General features: G+C 45.5%; 1 protein-coding gene across 1 annotated transcript in view; it reads left to right on the top strand.

Annotated features, from left to right (window-relative positions):
* Positions 1–1,431: 1,431 nt before the first annotated feature.
* itga5 (integrin, alpha 5 (fibronectin receptor, alpha polypeptide)) overlaps positions 1,432–19,720 on the top strand; it is a 45,872-nt gene continuing 27,583 nt past the window's right edge. Inside the window, 2 exon segments of the mRNA XM_080764551.1 lie at positions 1,432–1,969; positions 14,239–14,369. Of these exon segments, the coding sequence (XP_080620677.1) occupies positions 1,758–1,969; positions 14,239–14,369 (343 nt within the window). The 5' untranslated portion in view covers positions 1,432–1,757.

Raw genomic sequence — 19,720 nt, 5'->3', positions numbered from 1 at the left:
TTCCAGCAAGCCTGGATCACTTTATTAAAGGTCTCACTTCAGTGTGAGGGTGCTTCTTGCAGCCTAACCACTTTCCAAACTGCATGGGTCTCGTGTGACTCAGAAGCATAAATACTAAATCTTCCCACACCCCATTGGCATCAGAGAACATCATATTTCAGAATCAGATCAACATTGTAATTAGTAGGGCACACATGGATCACACATTGAGCCAGTCTCACGCTATGACATAAATGTGTATTTAGTGGGGATTTAATACTTAAGTAATTATTCTGTTTTCACACAGTAGTACATTGGCAGATTTGGGTTATTTGACCAGTATAATTGCCTTTGTTTCGATGTTCCCAAAGCGAGGAGGAATTCACATGAGTTGAAATGTTGTCTTTATGTTCAATGAGGGAATGACTTTTCAGCATTCTCAAATTTTCTCTAAAATGTGTCAAATGGTCATCAGTCCTCTATATTTGAAGATCTGAACACATTTACCCTTAATATGACAGAATAAACATAAAGCTCAGTGAGAGAGAAAAGTATGCATTACATGATAGTTATATTTTAAGCATACTACCTTTGATACGCAAATACATTCAGAAACTAATGACATCATGGATGGGGATTCCAAGCTTCTAAAACTAACAGCCTTCATGCTCTTCCTGGAAAGTTCCACAAAAAAAGGTTTGAATTAAGTCTTGTTTGAATTGACCAAACATGGCTGATGATGTCATTGGTAAAGCACTTGAACTGTCAATAGCAATCCTCTGAGACACTAGGGTGAGTAGACAGAAATGGTACACGTTTAATGAGCCATAGAGGAGTCGGACTAATAATTATATGGAGATAGGTTGAAAATGGGTAGCCTTTTGTAAGACTTTGCTGAATTGGTATTTTAATGGGAGACTTTCACTTTTACTATGAGTATTCAATTGTGACTGTGAGATAGGCATATATCTCTCCTGTGTGGCTTAGGTAGTTAATTTCCCCCCACCACAGTGGTGGCATCACCATTCAGCATTCACCATTGATGATCATGGAATTATTGTCAAACATATAGCCTACTTTTAAACAATCTACATTCCAGATTTAGTTATCTACAAAAAGGTTAGCCTATCCATTCCATTGATTGTCTGACAGCAAATTCATGTTGAAACTGTCAACATAGCAACGAGATTAGCATCCAACACTTGAGATTCATTGTTCATTCTGTTAATCATGTTCGCATCAGATAAGCATCTCTCTCTCCCTCTCCCCCTCTCTCTCGCTCTCTCTCTCTCTCTCTCTCTCTCTCTCTCTCTCTCTCTCTCTCTCAAATTTCCGTTGCCGAAAGGGATTACAGGGACCGTCCAGACCAGGACCACAGAGTACCACCAGACCAGATTGGCAGAGGTTTGTTCTCAGATAGTAGCGGCTGAGAAGTAGAGCTGAGAAGAGTTCTCTCCGAACTTTTTGTGAATTACAGGCTCCACCTCCCCAAAAGTTTGTCACGAGTCAAGGAACTCCCTAGTCGTCCCGTCAATTAGGTGAGGAGAGGGAGAGAGAGTATTGAAGGAGAGAGAAGTGAACTGAAGAAGAGAGAGGTCCGAGGAGGACGCCGAGAGAAGCTGACGGAGCATTTATGAGATACTACCCGGCTAGAGTTACAGGGATGCAGTTTAGATAGACTTAACCGCTATTTCAGGGGCTCTGTGGATTTCAAAGCGCTGAAGTTGGGACATTTTTGGCCTTTCAAACAAACTTTAGTGGATTTATTTATTCCTAAAATGGGGATGAAAGGATTTCGCACCAAAACGCCGGGGACGCCCGTCGTTCTTTTCCGCACGCTTCTTTGTAGTGTTGGGGTTCTTCTACTCCGATGTTCTCAGCCATTCTGCGAAGCTTTCAACTTGGACGTGGAGAACCCCACAGTTTATAGCGGACCAAACGGGAGTTACTTCGGATATGCAGTGGAATTTTACTTGGCCGATTCTGCTAGGTGAGTTGGTTTTTCGAGACGAAATCTTATTTTGCAAGATGTTGCAACCCTATAGGTGACATGTAAATAAGCAACGCCAGCAGTATGGAGGGTTGTTTTTATATATAATGTTTTGGGTACGTCCAAGAGAGCCTTATTGTGTTCCTGTATCGCGCACTGAAACTGTTTTTGTTACAGAACCCCCAAATGTTAGAAATCAGGGGTTACGTTCGCGAACATTACTTTCATGAGGCCTCGACACAGAGCCTACATTTTGTACATCATTTTGGAGACTTTTACGCACGCGCGCAGCTTCCATCCAATTATTATTTTAATTGAATATGTACTGAGGAATTCCATGACCTTAAGTGTGGTTACAGATACATCTGCTGCCATGAGCCATGTCATTAGAAAAGAGTAGCCATTTCATCATGGAAAACGCATTAACTCAGACGCAAAAGGAAAATAAACCCTTTTTGATACAATCATCCTCAAATTCTAAGCCAGTTTCTGGCAGTTTCATTAAATTCTGACCTTTGAATCTGTCTTCAGGTTGAAATGTCCCGCAAAACCAATTACACATATAGCCTGTAACAATCACATCTTATTGGTGTTAAACCCTCACCAGTGCAGGCTACATGAGATGCTTGACACATAGCAGGAATGTGATTTCTCTCAGTCTGAGTTGCAAACATGCTGTGACTATCAGCATTCTATCAGTAGGCTAGTAGTAGTACCCCTGTAGAGCTGCTGAGACACTGAGAGGTATTCTGTCTTGCATATTATGGGCGTCTCTCCCAGCCCTGCAGTAGGCAGTTTAATCTGCCACACAGCAGTATAAATGGCCTGCTGTGACGTGGTCTCTGTGGCGAATACATCAGCATGATGTAAGGCAGGCACCCAGAGTGGTCTGGCATTGGCACAATATCATGTCCAGGAGGAGCTGGTCTGGTCCTTGTATCAGAGAAGCTGCCACAGGAGTGAGTGAGTGGTGTGCTGGCCTGGCCAATATGGGTCGTTGGTGCTCTGTCAGTCAGTGTGTTTTTATGAACAACAAATTTGGCTCCGAGAGGGATCTTTGTAGCCGAGTGGGTAGCCAGCATCTCTAGTTTCCTGGTGTTCCTCCTCCAGGCGGCAGACACTCACTCAGACATTGGGGGGACCTCCCCTCTCCTTGCCTCTTTGCTTTCTCTTTTTAAAGGGTCTGTATTTTTGATTTAGGCTGTGATGTTAGCAGACACACACTACTGGAGTCAGAGGAGAGTGTGTGTTAAGACTAGCCCCTCACTTCCTACGCTGATGTCATTCTGCCTTTTTCTTTTAAACCCCTCCATCCACCATACTTCCCCCACTGTCTAGTCTAGACTCCCTCCCCTTCGTCTCCCCCTTTCTACAGCATGTATGTGCACAGGAGTACATCTCTCCGATGACTTCATCTGAACTTTTACCAGCTGAGACACAATGCTTATGGAGAGGATGAGACAATGGGTTGTGTGTGTGTGTGTGTGTGTGTGTGTGTGTGTGTGTGTGTGTGTGTGTGTGTGTATGTGTGTGTGTGTGTGTGTGTGTGTGTGTGTGACTGTGTGTGTGTAGATATTCCAACCCAGCCAGTCCTCTGCGATTTCCCTGTGGATGTTGTGTATGTTTTCAAAAGTTGAATGCCAAAGCCAAGCGACATGTGAGAGCGGGTGTAAGGCGGGCTTCTAAGCTGCCAGCCCACCGCTGGATCTATTCACTTGTTTGCGTCTGAAAGAACTTGGCATGTCAATATGTGTTGTGTGTGTGTGTGTGTGTGTGTGTGTGTGTGTGTGTGTGTGTGTGTGTGTGTGTGTGTGTGTGTGCGTGCACCAACACGTCATCACTATCATCCACGTCTTGGAGACACAGGGGAGTGCAAGAGAATCTGGAATCCAAGGAGGTGGGGAAGTCCAGGGAGGGAGTTCCTCCTTCAAAGAACAGCTACACGGTCAAATCCGGAGTGTTCATGTAACCCTGAAAGGTTGAGATAAAAAACAAAAAGAGTTGATGAACACTGAATGTTACTGTGTATGACTAGATGGGGGAAATCATTCTTCTCTATAGTTTATAGTCTGTTAAATTGCTGTCATGTTTCAGCTGCATATTAATGACAATGAATGATGGGAGACGAGTATATATATATTGACCTCCCCATATCATGCCCTCTAGCACAAAGGCTCACGTTGTTCTTCTTTGACTGATGGCACTGATCCATGACAATGAGTTTATATATAGTCTGTGTGTGTGTGTGTGTGTGTGTGTCTGTCATGCCCCCTTGGCTGAGAGTAATAGAATTAAATGTGGACACTCGGGGCAGACCACCGTAGAGAAACGCCTGAGGATAGGATCTATCTATGAACTGTGTGTGACAGCTCCAGACAGACACACACACACACGCACACACACACACACACACACACACACACACACACACACACACACACATGAACTTAGAGTTCAAATGCATGTTCTTGTGCATGGTGTGGATCCAAGCATGTTCACGTTGCATTTGTGCGATCATGTGGATAGTACTTGTGTATGGTAGATGGTGGGAGTGTGTCAGAAAGAGAGTCTCCCTCCCTGTGCAGGTTAAGGTTGGCAAGTAACGGTTTCCCAGTAAAGCCGATAGCGGCCTATTATCAGTCCACATCCCCTCATGCTTGGGCAGGTCTTTTCTCACACACATAATCAGTAACTCATTCCTATTTGACTTTACCCCGTGCCAGGCAGGGATCAGGGAGTGGATCACACTGAGATAGACAGGGTCTAAGAGGTCACGGTCTGTAAATAAAAACAGACTCTGGGTCTGGTGAGGGCCGGGGGTTGGTTGGAAAGACCCAAGAGGATTTTGGAGCTGGTCCATATACGGCTACGTAATGATGACGTTAACAACTGGATGGCTCATAGTTACGTAGTTGGACTTCTGTTCTTTGTCAGGGAGGCTGAGCACCTCCTCATGGAAAACTAACACTGAGGCTTTGACTGTACGCATCCTCCCTTCTGAGCTCCTCCAGTGGGATCTGCCATTATGTATCATTGAATATGAATACGAGGTCATCATCATTAAATACCTCTGGGTGTTTGTAATGGAGGGTGGCGATGGAGATGGTAATGTGTTCCATGGAGCATGTGTTCTTCTGAGTGGGGTGTGGGTGCCGTTCGTTCTGCATTAGCTCATGTGACGAGTGCATACTACATGAGGTCACCGCGTCCATGTCGGTCACTCTCCCGGAGTTTACGCCCTCGAACAGGGTTGCCGTTAAAATAAATATTGACCCGGGCCTGGACCGGGCCTGATCTTCTTTTTTTGGCAACCAAACCAACGCAGAAATGTTTTCCCTACGCCTATGCCGCGGTCCCTCTCCATATATGATCAGGCCGTTTTTCTGTTATTGTTTTCATTGCTGTCCTTTTCGTGTTGACCCGTTTATAAATCAAACTAGTGGGTGTTTGGTTTACAGAAGTGGAGCTTGTATATTTGGACTTCCAGGCTATTCTTCATCCAGGTTCTCACTCAGCTATCGTGGCCCGTTAACGTCCTTCCACTGGACAATGGAGCTCTTTGTCCGGCACCAGAAATCGCTCGCTGTTCCCCATTGCAAGAACTTTCCATGTGACCCATTTCTTATTTATTTATTGGCATTTTGCATAGTTATTCTTTAGTAGAGCTAGTAGCTATGTATGTATGCCCCTATACTTCCTATAGGCTAAGCTGGTAGGTTGGTAAGCTGAGTAGACTGCTACTTTGAAAGGTTAATAGGAATATGCTGTGGCCCGGTGACACAAACTTGCAGCAGTCTGTCTCTCACATTAAGTGCCCTTCTCACTTTTATTGGTCTGATGGTTATAAGGGGGTTTACATAATGAGCCTGTGTGTGTTTCAGTGGAAAAAGATGTCAGTATGACGGTGGGTTTAAAGGGCCCTCCTCAGACCCTGTGTCAGGTCTGCTGTGTGTGTGTGTGTGTGTGTGGGGCTGGGGAATGCCCCCTGGGTATCACGTCTACTTTGGATTGGTTCGTGTCATTGTGCTGACGCATGCTTTTGTAAGATGTAATCTCTGACCAGCATCAAGCCTCTGGTTTGTTTTAACCCCTGGGGCTGGGCCCATAATGACTCATTTCTTTGGTAGCGCTATAAAGGCCATGGGCCAAAAAGTGACTTACTGAGACAAAGAATGACACACTTGTCACGGCTATTCATGAAATTCCAACAATATTCAGAATGGGGTGATGGGATACAACATTCTGAAATGAATTATTGAGTGTGTGTGTGTGTGTGTGTGTGTGTGTGTGTGTGTTTGAGGGGTGTTGGTGTAGAGACAAAGAGCTCTAACAGCTGCAGTGATTGGGCGTGATTAGAGAGAGAGGTGGGTTTGTGACACCCTCCTGTTCACCCCCACATTCCCAAAACAGCCTCTCTATCCAGAGGTGTGAAGACCTGGACCCCCTGAGGTGGCATTGTGGAGAGGTGTTGAACCGTCAGCAGTCAAACTCCCCATCGTGAGGTTTTTGGGGTCAGTGAATTACAAGGCTATGTGTGTAGTTGAGGGGCGGGGGCAGGCGGCAATATGGTATCAGAAAATACACAGCCCGAAACCTCAGCTTGTGTTGATTTTTGAAGCTGCAAGGCATCTACAATTACCCACTTACCACTTGTGAAACCCTTCTCGGTGCAAAATGACATGGTTGGTGGTTTTGCATAAAGAGTAGCTGGCGTTCACAGTACAATTGGCAGTAAGGAGGCACCCGAATCAAGATAAAAAAATAAGTTGTCCATTGTTTCTATACATCATTGCACATGTCGCGTAATAAAAACCCTTACTAATTAACTTTACATAGTGAAAGAGTGACTGCAACATTTGTCAGCATGTTGACACAGCTACCAGTTTAGTTTAGTGGGCCCAACACAGGTGTACAACAAATTGCGTAGGCTAAACGAAAACATGTGAAATGCCTCTTATGTCACTGTTTTTCTACCTTGCAATTTGCAGGCCACATGTTACCAGAGAACTTTTATTATCCTTTGAAAATGTTGAGGAAATGCTTTTGCGCTGCTATCTGTATCTGGTGCTTAACGGGCCAGAATGTTTATCACCTTTTGATGATGAGCCAAATATGTGGAACTGTCTATAAATTAAGCGCATGGACCTGGGCTTTTGTCTGGACCTAGTTCAGACATGGATGGCTTTGGATGAGCGCTAGTCCAGCATACAAATCCTTTCTCCAGCTCTGTGACTTGTACCAGCTGATTGTAAAATATGTGGCCTCAGCACAGTATAGTTTCTGTAGCCAGTACACGCTACCCCAGCAGGCACTGCTACTCTCATCATTCTCCGAGGCCCTGGACTGTGTGTGTGTGTGTGTGTGTGTGTGTGTGTGTGTGTGCACTTGATCGTTGAGTAGTCAACCAGCCATAAGGCAGCGGTAAGGACTCAAACAGCTCCTGTCTGGCCTTGACTCTGAGAGGATGCTAGACTAGCCTCATGGCTCCGTGCTGTCTAGAATAAGTCATCACTTAACTGACTGCTAGTACGACTCATTTCTCATGGGTTCAGTTCCTCCAAAGTGACAATGTAAACTTACAGTAGACACTCTATTTTGAGTTGCATGACATCATATGGCATACAGTAGGTGAATTGGACTGAAGGATGTCCGTCACCAGGTGTTGATGTTATGATTCCCCTTGGTGGGTGGCAAAGAGTCTTTGCTGTTTACTCATAGCTGGGCCCACGCCAGCCCTTTGTCCCCGGGACTGGAGGAAGGGGACGGGAGGACAAGAGTCGCATCTGGTTCAGCCCAGGACACTCATCTGAAATAATTGGGCTTTCCTTCTCACTGATATGGAACCTGTCCAGTCTGTGAGTGTGTGGTGTTAGCTCAGTGTAAACTTTGTGGAACGTTGTATAAATGGTCCTTTCGTCCAAGCCCTCTCATGTGGCTAGGAGATGAGCCAAAGCCCTTGGACACATCCGGTTAGCCGTTGGCTGGTTATTATCTTGTAATTAGTATTGACTAATTAGGTTATATTTCATCAGCCAATTTAGCTTATTTTGTAGCTAACAAACAATGGAAAGGTTCAAACTTCAGGGAGAGAGATGCCCCCAGGATATTTTCTCAGTGTTGTTTTGTTTTCCAACCTAATGGCTATTGGACCACCAAATACGTATGTATATTTACCTCTGGTAGACTGGGCTGGGGATTATGTTTTCACCCCCTCTATGTGTCTGTATGTGCGTGTCTGTGAGCAGCTATTCTTGGACACAGCTGGATTGAATGACATGAAACTCACAGTAGGTAAAGGGAGATCATGGGGGGTCCTTGGCACAAAAGTTTGAGAACTACTTTTTAGAAGGCATTTAAGCGCCCTGCCTGTTTCCCCCTGGTGTGGTCCTGTCCCTGGTGCCTGTGCCATTGACTCCCCAATGCCGTCTTTATGACTGCAGAGTGCAGATGGTGACTGGCTGCATCTGCAGCCGGGACACAGGCTAACGTGATTGTGATTTTCTTGTTTTTTTTCCCTTTCTTTCTATACAGTTAAACCAGCATGTGTTCCCCCCCCTACCTAGCTTAAAGCAATTATAATAGTGTTCAAGTGACATAAGCGTTGCAGCTGGGAGGAAGACAATTAAATGTGAAATCGGTGGAAAATGGTGTTTCGGTCACTGGGGAGGGGGCGCAAGAGGAATTTGCCCTCTGACAACCTCTTTCGGGAACCTCCATCATAGGCCTGATTAGCTGTGGCTATGAAGGATAGTGTGACTTCAGCAAGTTCCAACATTCTGCATCACCCTTAATTTCTCAACCCCACATAAAATAGTGGTTACATTTGGGCAATTGTGGTGTGGCGAGATAGCTTTTTTAGAATGTCATTTGATTGCTTAAGCTTCAAATGAAGCAAGCCAGTCTTTGGTTAGAGTTAGGCTGGTGTTTACGCGTTCCTCTCTTGCAGCCCAAATCAATTACAGTAGTTTTAATTAACAGTAAATCATGAGAGATGCCTGTTGAGATTGTTAGTGGTTGGCAAATGACAGCTGATTGGGGTGGTGGAAATGACTATGGCAGACTAATGTTTCAGTTCCACCCATCTGTTCACCAGTAAATTGCTCAAGGCTCTTTCCTACTAAATTGTTTTGTAATTTGTTTGCAGCAACACAAAAATGAATATAGATTTAAAAAAAAAATTAAACCAGATGCCAAGACATTCCAGCGAGGAATGTGTGTTTGCTGTGATGGCGCTTTTATTGCCCAACAACTGCAATGCTGTGTCATTTGTCATGTCATTCTGTCCGGATTCCAGGGCTATATCTTGGACAGAAGAAGAAGCCCCCTGGGGCCTTTCTGTGTGAAGTTGGCATGTCCTTGTCCTCAACACCAGTTTGCACTCATGCGCCATAGAACTTCATTACATTGATAGAACTTACTGCCATTGACAAAGACATGCATGTTGCATGTTGGGGACATAGTACTACTCTCTGCTATTGACCAAGACATACAGTACATACATGCTGGGGACACTGTAGTCGGTGTCCTTGGCCTTGACCACTGGTCTTCCAGCTGGTGTCATCAGTGGCTAATGGCTATAGCCACCGTATTGTTACGGGCCGGGCAAATGAAAACACAAACGATTGTGCCAAACGAATTCCTGCCAAAAACTTACTGCATCCGACGTGATTTAACCAAATGCTTACACTGACGAAGGCTGGATAGCCGAAACGTTTGTCCATTTTTGTTAATTAATAAAGAGTTAAAACGTACTCTTGCCACTGTGTGGGACCCTGTATCTTTGTTTATATGATGTTGACCTAAATATAGCGCACCAGAAGTCGCGGTGGTTACAAGAAAAGTCATTAACCAAATGCTTATAAATTGCTCAACAGAACAGAGTAAACTCGAAAAATAAATCATGAGCCTTGCAAAAAACGGTTTGTGAAATTACAGTATATGGTATTCTAGTTAATCTAGTAGCCCAGGTCAAGCAGACCTTTCAAGATGCCAGTGCTCGTAAAAAAATACACTAGAGAAACATCACACACTGCAAAATCCTGTAACTGAGAGTGTACTGTAACCAAATGGACCCTTACGAATAAGTTTGTTTACAAATGAACACATGTATCTCGGTGACCTTCCTCACACTGCCTCAGGAGCCAGTGGGTGCAGTTGACTTTTGGCAGGCGTTCGTTCTTTCTTCGGCACAATGCCGGCATCCTGGCATGGCCTCCCCCGTTGACTGTGATCCCTATCAGGGCCACAATGGTGTTGACTCTTTGCCTCTCACTCCCACTCTCAGCAGAGTGTCTTCTACCTCTCAGAGACACATTAGTGCTGCTTGCAGATAAGTCCATAAGTACGCTGTTGAATGAAGCAGCTGACAATAGAGCTGGCCTGGTCCCCTATCTCAGTCCCTGTTTGCACACCCATTCCATGGGGCAGTCGGCCTCCTCTTTACGTGGAACCATTCTCAGTCCTGCAATCTGTCGAATACAGTTAAGTCCTTAATAGCTACATCTTTAAGTGCATAGTTGGCACTTGGCAGAGGAGGTGGAGGGGAGATTTGCCATTTAGAACCAGACTGATCATCACAGATAAAGGCCCATTAACTACTAATTCTTCCTTGTTTACAGTGCTTTGAGATTACTATCTATCTGTGTGTCTGTGTGTGTGTGTGTGTGTGTGTGTGTGTGTGTGTGTGTGTGTGTGTGTGTGTGTGTGTGTGTGTGTGTGTGTGTGTGTGTGTGTGTGTGTGTGTGTGTGTGTGTGTGTGTGTGTGTGTGTGTGTGTGTGTGTGTGTGTGTGTGTGTGTGTGTGTGTGTGTGTGTGTGTGTGTGTGTGTGTGTGTGTGTGTAGTGAAATCATGCTTCATACCAATTTGCTGATTAAAGAAAGTCCCCCTCCCCACCCTGACATTTATGCCCTTTCAATTTCTGCCATAGCGATTTACGATTGATCCCATAGCCAGAACTGATATGCACATTGTGATTGGCTTCCATTACCAATGTATTTTACTTTTTTTTACTACCTGCATTGCAAGTGCATACTGTCCTAGTGGTATTTGCGTGAGCGAAGGTTTATAACCACAATTTGTTTCTTTCCCGTATAAACATCAGATTCACTATCCTCTTGAGTTGAGTTGGCGTGGAAACTTTCGCAATGTTATTGCTAAAAGAAAAGAGCATTTAAAAAATTTAAAAACACACCGGTCAAGATGGGATTGTTTATCTTTTGCCGTTTATCCTTGGAATTTATCTTGGAACAGGCCATCTTTGTTTCCTCAGAAAAACCCCTGAATGTTAGCAGCCACAGTCGTGCTGCCATGTTGACCACTGGAGCTTGTCCAGAGCAGAAGAGCACAACATTGTGGTCTATTATCAGTGTGTCCATTCACTGCACTGGAGTTCAGATGTTAAATTTTGTATCAGTCTGTTATGGTTTTGTATGTGAAAGAAAGATGGCAGAAAGGCATCCCCAGCTGTTCTCATCGTGAGAATCCGTGACAAGCTGGCTTTCACTGGGATTTACATTATTGTACAGAGCAGAGCTCTGGTCGTCCTCTGGGATATCCCCTCCGTCTGCACACATGGCAGTAAAGTGCTCTCTTCTTTATTTCTCTTTTCTTTGCCAGAGGGATATCGTTGTTGACTTTTGTCCTTTCCAAAATAGAGTTTAGTGTTTCTTTCACACTTCGGCTATAGCCTCTGTTTCATGCCTTTTTCTTATTACAGAAGTGTGTTTTCAGGACCATATGCATTTGTACAGGATTATATAGGTGTAAGGTTGTCATTGCAGATAAAAAAAAATGTAATGCATCTTTTAGTTTAGGGATTTATTTTCTTACCAAACACATTTGGTTGAATTATATTTCTTGCTCTCTCTTGCTCCTTGTGGGCCTCAGGACTGTGTTCAAGTATTTGTTTTTGGCCTTTTTTATGATTTATTCTTATTATTATTTGAATTGCATTTGAGTTCAGAGAGACAGGAAACCAGGATGAGATGAGATGAGAGAGGAAAGATATGGCTGCACAGGAGTCTGATTGTAACTTGGGTCCACACGGCTCCAAGGAGCATTATGGGGTGTGCACTGATGGGCCGAGCCTCCAGGCACCCTGGGGTCCACACGGCTCCAAGGAGCATTATGGGGTGTGCACTGATGGGCCGAGCCTCCAGGCACCCTGGTTAAAAGTAGGGATGTCCCGATACACTTTTTTTGCTTCCGATCCGATCCGATACCTCAATTTCTGTGTTAGCCGATACCGATACCAGTGTCGTGATCTCATGTTGTGTTTATAGCTATCTAGCTATATATCTCGTGTTGTGTTTATAGCAGACTCCTCACTCAAATGTGCACTTGCAGTTTGGGCAACTGGAAAGCAAACTCCACATGTCCAACATTTTATTTAGTGTCAACCCCGTACCCCTGTGTCGGATCTGTGGTTAGACTGGCATATTCGCCGATACCGATGTGACCCGATCCAATACTTTTCCTGATACAGTATCGGGACATCTCTAGTTAAAAGCTTTTTTTTGCTCGTAGCATCTCTTTATAGACCCTGCTGAGCAGTTATCCTTGGGGGCGAGATGCTAATTTTAGCTGACGTATATAAACGTCCACGCACTACTGGAAGATCTGGGGCAGGAAAGGGTGTGCACTTCCTGTTTGGGATGCCCCCAGCGTCCCGTCTACAGTCTGTGCCCCCATTCCTCTTCCCTTCCACAGCATGGCCGTACCCATCCCTGTGATGTTAGGAGGATGTTAAAATGCCTCACTTGTACACCATTGACATAGCATAAATCAGACTTAAAGATGGAGTGCCATGATTTTTTTCCACCCTAAAACATGATCCTCAGGTATTATTACAATATAAGGGGGAAGAACTTTTTCCAAAAAGTGTACAGTATTGTTAAAATCATGCTTTTATGTGGACACGCCCACCAGTTCATTAAGTATGCCTGGTGGGTGGTGATGGGTGGTGATCCACCTGAACTGAAGCCGCACCCACAGCTGTAGTTGTATCATAAAGGGGGAGGGGTTAGGGGAGGGGCTGATAGTGTGGTGTCACTATATTACTGTTTACTTCATTGGCCCGTTTGACTGTCAGCCTCCAGGAAGAAACCCTAAATACAAAGTTAATACACCATTGCACATAAAAACAACTCCAGGGTGTCAAGTACTGTCACCTCATAGACACATGAAAAACTGGAAAAATACAAAAAATTTAGACTTTAAGTGAGTCTGCAATGAGGTAATGGCTGAACTGTCTACTTCAGACAGATTGACTATTGGAAAGAAAAGCGTTCCAACTTTACCATGCCCAGGTCTCCGTTGTCCCCCCATCCCAACCACTCCTTCTCTCCATTCATCATCTCCCTCAATTCATCGTCTGACCCTATATGTGCTGTCAGTCTCCTCTGTCTCCTCTGTCTATCTTCCTACCTGTTCTTGGACCCTCTGTGCTGTCAGTCTCCTCTGTCTCCTCTGTCTATCTTCCTACCTGTTCTTGGACCCTCTGTGCTGTCAGTCTCCTCTGTCTCCTCTGTCTATCTTCCTACCTGTTCTTGGACCCTATGTGCTGTCAGTCTCCTCTGTCTCCTCTGTCTATCTTCCTACCTGTTCTTGGACCAGGCCAGTCGACCCGTAAACCCACGTGTTCCGTTCCCGTCACGGCTGCCAAATCGGTTGGAGCTTCAGCAGGATGAATGTTTAGTATTGCGTGTCCTTCGGGAGACACACACACACACACACACACACACACACACAGCTGTAGAAACAACAGTGTGACTCCACTTAGACCGCCTGCTTTTTTGTTTTCCCATCAAATTTGCCCCATGGGGTGGGTGTGTGTGCACGCGCGCGCGTGTGTGTGTCGGTGTGTGCACGTGAGTGTGCCTGTGTGCTGTGCTTACACACAGGTCTGCATCAGCCTCTCTGTGCTGAAGGTTCCTTTCTCAACGTTTTATGCGTGTGCGTCAGTGGTAGCAGCAGTTTCTCTCGGGTCCAGTGGATTATGCAACGCCGCAAAGGAAACCTTTTCAACAGGTTTCAACACTTAGTCTGCATACAGCGGCGCGTTAAGCCGTAAAACTTGGTGTTCTGCACAATGTTCAAAACTGTCGAGTGGGAGGTCTGGAATGCATTCTTTAATTGATGCCAGACCACCAAGATCTAATTTTGACCAACCTTATCGTTGGGACAGATAAAGTAATTCGGATTCATAAAGGATGTTGCGGTTTGGATGATTGGATCATGTGACATTCTGGTTCTCTCTCTTCCTCCTTAGTGTGAGCGTGGTCATCGGGGCGCCCAAGGCCAACACCAGCCAGCTGAAAATCACAGAGGGAGGGTCTGTCTTCTACTGCCCGTGGGGGCCTGAGCGATCGGACTGCCACAATATTGAGTTTGACCCTGAAGGTAAATCTCATCACTGACACAACCATATCTGTATGCGTTTCCTTTTTATTTATCATTTGTGTTTTTCACTGCAGGTGAGGTAGAAGTCTCACGTAATATTATGCGTTTTATGTTATGCACAGGCCTGCTGAAATGCACTAAGATTAGAATTGCGATATATCCAACAAATATTTTGATCCTCTTAGCTAAGTCACACATTTAGCATGTGGACATTAATAGTGTGCTATCCACCCCCCTTTTTAGGTTACATGACATTCATCACTAACCTCTTGTTGCCTTGGCTGGTGACTCGAGAGCTTCAGGGAAGTAGGGATGGAGTGTTAAGAATTGTTGAGCTGGTCGAGCTTTGCTGCTTCTCCAAACACTTGTTAAGCCAGTAGTCCATTTCCTTTGTGCTGGTGTAGTCAGCAGTAAGTTTGGATCGGACGTCACCGTTCCACTCCACTGAACTGTTGCTGGCTATGCTAGTTCCTGGAAAAGTGATTCCTGTTCCTTTTTGCGTCCTCTGGGTTGAAAAGGATAATGGAGTGTCTTTGACGGTATTCCTTCCTGCCTCGAGGTCATGTTTGTGCTGTCCTGTCCCCAAAGGGCAAGAGAGAGAGAGATAAGCGTCCAGTAAACAAATAGGTCAAACAAAGACTCATGTCTCAGTTGTAGGACCACGGAAACAGACACCACCAGTCTTAACAACAGGGCTTCTATGCAGTATGCAGTCAGACTTGGGTAATTGGTTCGGGGAAAGAAAAGATGCAATCTTTTACTATGATCAGTTTTTTGGTCAAAGGTCAAAGACCCCACTGATGGAACTGATGGTATTGAGGGATAAGGTATGAATGTAAATGTATTTTTAGAGTTTTATGAGGTTTTATGTCATGCACAGAACACACACAAACACCCAGACTATTCCTAACACATGTAGTAGGACAGCAAGCGTGTGTGCTCTGCTCTCTACTTAGCAGGGGACTCTTGGCGTCTTTCCTGGGAAATCAAAGCCTCACTCCTTGGGCCAACTCAAGATTTACAGTCTATAATGCACAATAGGGGAGAAATATTCCACTGAGTCTTTCACAAGCCTCGTTTAACAGCCCCTTTGTGCAGTATTCCACCACCGGTTGCCTTTGCGCTCATTTATTTTTCTACCCGATTTTCCCCCTTGCAACAGAAAATGTGCTGCACATCCTTGGGTGCTGGCGTAAGGCCATGGTGAGTGATGTCATCCCGCGCCAGTGGGGTCTCAGGGTGAAGGATATAGTCCCATGAGTTGTCAGCGTGTCCTTCATTTTTTTCCCTTCATTGGGGCTTTGAAGGCACAAAGAAGTGTTACACGAGAGCCAGATTCCTCCATCTGGACCATAGCAGAACCGCTATACAATAGGAAGACATTCTGTTGTTATCCACGTGCCTATCTTATCTAATATGGCCCATACTTCATCGTATGACAGTGTCACATGTCGGAAATAGTAGATTGTGACATGTTGTGAGCTTGTAGTTTGGCTATTGTCAGCAAGTGACAACGCTGTATGACGAGAGTATAAATGAATGAAGCATATTATCTGTGCCATTGAGACATTAAATGGGATGTCTGTGGACATTCATTCCTATAGAATTCCTTTTTCAAAAGAATCTTTAAAAAAGGAATAAATCTCATGAATCTGCAGTTGTTTTTTCTGGTCAAATAAAGAACGGATGATAAGATGTGGTCTAATAACATTATGGTAAATGGTGCATTTATATAGCGCCTTTTATCCAAGGCGCTTTACATAGATTGTGCGTTACATTCACCCATTCACACACACATTCATACACCGATTGCGGCGGAAGTCATGCAAGGTACCAACCAGCACATCGGGAGCAATTTGGGGTTCAGTGTCTTGCCCAAGGACACTTCAACATGTAGACAGGAGGAGCCGGGATTCGAACCGCCGACCCATGGATCATTGGACGACCTGCTCTACCTCTTGAGTGCTTAGTGATGCATGGGGCTGTATTTTGCGTGTTATAAGTACCATGTCTTATTCCCTAACTTGAGTAAACTAAAGACCTGGAGGCGTGATCAATGCCATTTGGCTATTCTGAGTGGCCAAAGAGCATTGATCACGCCTCCAGGTCTTTAGTTTACTCAAGTTAGGGAATAAGAACTGGTACTTAAGACACGCAAAATACAGCCCTTTATCTCTTCCTTGCACTGCAAACTTGTCTTTACTCTTCCTTCAACTCTGGGAGTGTAAAAATGTACTCTTATATGCACTGAACCCCACCAAGAAAGTGCTTTATTGGGCACGCAGATTTGAGCGTGGATATTCTCGTGGACTGTGGTCAACTGGTCACCCAATGTATTTCTAATTCCCCGCCCAGAGCAGGAAAATAAAATCTTCATGTGCGAGATCGGAGCGTCCGTGTGCGTATGCTTGTGTGCCTGCTGGGTTTTGTGCGTTACAGGGTCAGGCACTTAGAAAGTACAGTGACTTTTCTCTTGTCACTTCAGTATTGGTAGTACCCAGCTCTCCAGCACCAGTGTGTCCCCTGCTATCTCTAGAGTGTGGGTGAGGTCTAACCCAGAGGCCATGGGCCCTCTTAATTAGCCTAACTAATTGGGTCAAAGTGGTTGGAGAACCCTCCTCCTCCTACCAACCAACTTCCTCTTCCACCGAGATAAGCGCTCGTCTGGATCCGAGCAAAGAAGAATGGAGGGGGGGGGGGGGGGGAGGGAGGGTCATACAGGGCGAGGGAGGGAAGGAAGGAAGGGATCGAGAATGGAGGGAGAAACCAGAGCTCTGGTTCTCTATTCTGTTGCCCTCTCATAACCCCCCCCCCCCCCCTCAACCCCAGCACTCCCACAGGGGCAGCTGATGTGATGAGTGAATTTGGCCATTTGTCTTCTAAGCTATTGACGCACGCACACACACACACACACACACACACACACACACACACACACACACACACACACACACACACACACACACACACACACACACACAAACACAGGCTCTAAATGCACTAATGGCTATCCTCTCACACACAGTTCAAAGGGTAGAGGGGGGGGGGGGGGTATACGGACACACCGCAGGCCCCCCACACCACTCTGGTGTCCCGGGAGAGACGTGACCAGGCACCATGTCACATCAGCACGCTGCTCTAGCCAGCTTCCCAGGAGGACCTGAGATGACACGTTATTGTGACAACGTCTCTGGGTTTCCTTCTCTATCTGAATCGGACCCCTGTCGGATCTACTTCAGTCACTTGCTCTCGTTGGCCCTAATGCATGAACACAGATGAACTGATTGATGGGGTGGGAGCTGTGTGTGTGTGTGTGTGTGTGTGTGTGTGTGTGTGTACGTCACTGATGTAACATTTCATACCGGGCACCTGCCCTCGGTACAAGCAGCTTCAGTTAGACACATTGGAAGTTATAAGTCTACCTCTCTTTCACTGAACCCCTTTTCAGGTTCTCTATTTTGGGCATGTCCCAAAATAGAGATGCCAGTTGTTAAAAAAAATAGCAGATCTAAATATTGTCTGTTGTATGACAAATTAAGTAAGGGGTGACATGGCACATGGGAGGAAATACCTTCTTGAGACTTGAGTGTTTCCCTGGTTTGACTCCCGGCTGGCTCGACTGTTTGCTCTGTGTCATTCCCCTGATGTCTGTAAGCCTTTCCTGACAATCGAAATAAAAAGAACATTCTTAAAAATGTTATCAGCATTTCTCATTCACATTCCCACCAGATTTTCCCACTGAATGTGGGATTTGACCCCTACCCTCAAGCCACAGCTAGGCATGCTTATCTAGCGTCTTAGCTGCTGCCGTTGAATGTCAATCAATTACGGGTATATAGAATACGAAGCATAACAGGAAACTGACATAGATATGCTTCCCTTCTTGCGGCGTGACAGCTTCTCCCCAAGATGTCAATAGATAGTTTTACAATTTGAGACCGATACCTTTGTAATCTGTTCCAACCCTGGTTGCTGTTGTGACATCACCTCAAACCTGCGCATGGCCCTCTCAACGTGTCCAAAAATCCCCCAGAGTAGCACTGTGTTCCCTTATCCAAACAATGGCTCCCCCGAGTTATGAAAATATGAAGGCAGGTATGGTGTAGGAACAAGGTTCCGTACAGTTATTGTAGATTAGTTAAAGCAACAAGCTCCTAAAGACGCTTGTTTGATGTGCAGGTCATGTTAATGCTGGTACAGCTAAAGCATATCTCTTCACACATGGCCTGTTGCAGACATGTAATGGGGCGGGGGGGGGGGGGGGCTGGGCTGGGGGGAGGTCAGCAGCCGGCCTTGCCCCACGGTGAGTGATGTTGCATGGAAAAACCTGGTGATGGACATGGAGCAGAACTACTGTTAGGTTATTAAGGAGACATAATCCCACCGCTTACCTACTGTTAGGGGAGAGAAAGAGAGAGAGATGCCAGAAAAGGGACGCATAGAAAGTTGAAGAAACTGAGAGGCGAGTGTAGAGCTAGACAGAGATAGAGATTGAGAGAGGGGAAGAAGCATGTGCCTGAACAAAGATGACTGTGGGGTCGCTATATGAGGAAGCCAGGCCAGAGAGAGTGTGTGTTTTCATTGGACGCCAGCCCCCTTTTTCTGTTTCTTTCTTTCTTTCCACCAAGACATGGAGCAGGCCCTCGGCCCCAGCTCCAGGCTGCCTAGTTGGCTGAGAAAGTGGAGAGGAAAAGGGTAGGAGAGAGGCAGCGTCGGGATGTAGCAGGAGCTAGTGACACACAGCCTGCTTTCCTCACATCCACATAGGTCAAGATCTCTCACACGGAGACGGCTTGTTGCTGCTCTGTTGCAACTCGCCTGTGGGCTTTTAAAAAAGAAGATCACTGACGGAAATATATAGCAGGAAATAAGTATGGGAGTATTTTTAAATGATAAGGGTGAGCAGTTGTCAGCACGTGTCCCCCCCCCCCCCCCTGAATACGGTAATTATGTTCTGAGCAACAAACCCTCGAGGTATCGGACGTCACCTTGCCGAAGGATGGGTTTTGTTACCTTGAACCTCGTACCTCCTCTCCATGGCAACGCAGATGTTGCATCTGTCTCCCAATATAGTTTGTAGATCGGACTCACTTGACCATCTGTCGTGTCACCTGCTGCTGTCGCAAAGCTCAAGTGGGAGATCGGGGTTACTGGCCAGGTGGCCAAACAGAGCCTTGGGTCAACAAGGCTAAGCCAGGCTAGTACAAGTAGTACAGTCCAGACATCAGGCCACACTGAGGCAACGACCTCATGTTGACATCTGAACAGTGGCTGAGAGAAACCAATTCCGTTCTCTTCAGATTCTCGCCCGATCGTTTATTACATGAAAAATAATGTAACTGGAGTCTGGA

The sequence above is a fragment of the Protomyctophum bolini genome, assembly GCF_963924005.1.
Source record: "Protomyctophum bolini genome assembly, chromosome: 5".
Lineage (NCBI taxonomy): Eukaryota > Metazoa > Chordata > Actinopteri > Myctophiformes > Myctophidae > Protomyctophum > Protomyctophum bolini.
This window is presented reverse-complemented; position numbering and strand designations above follow the sequence as displayed.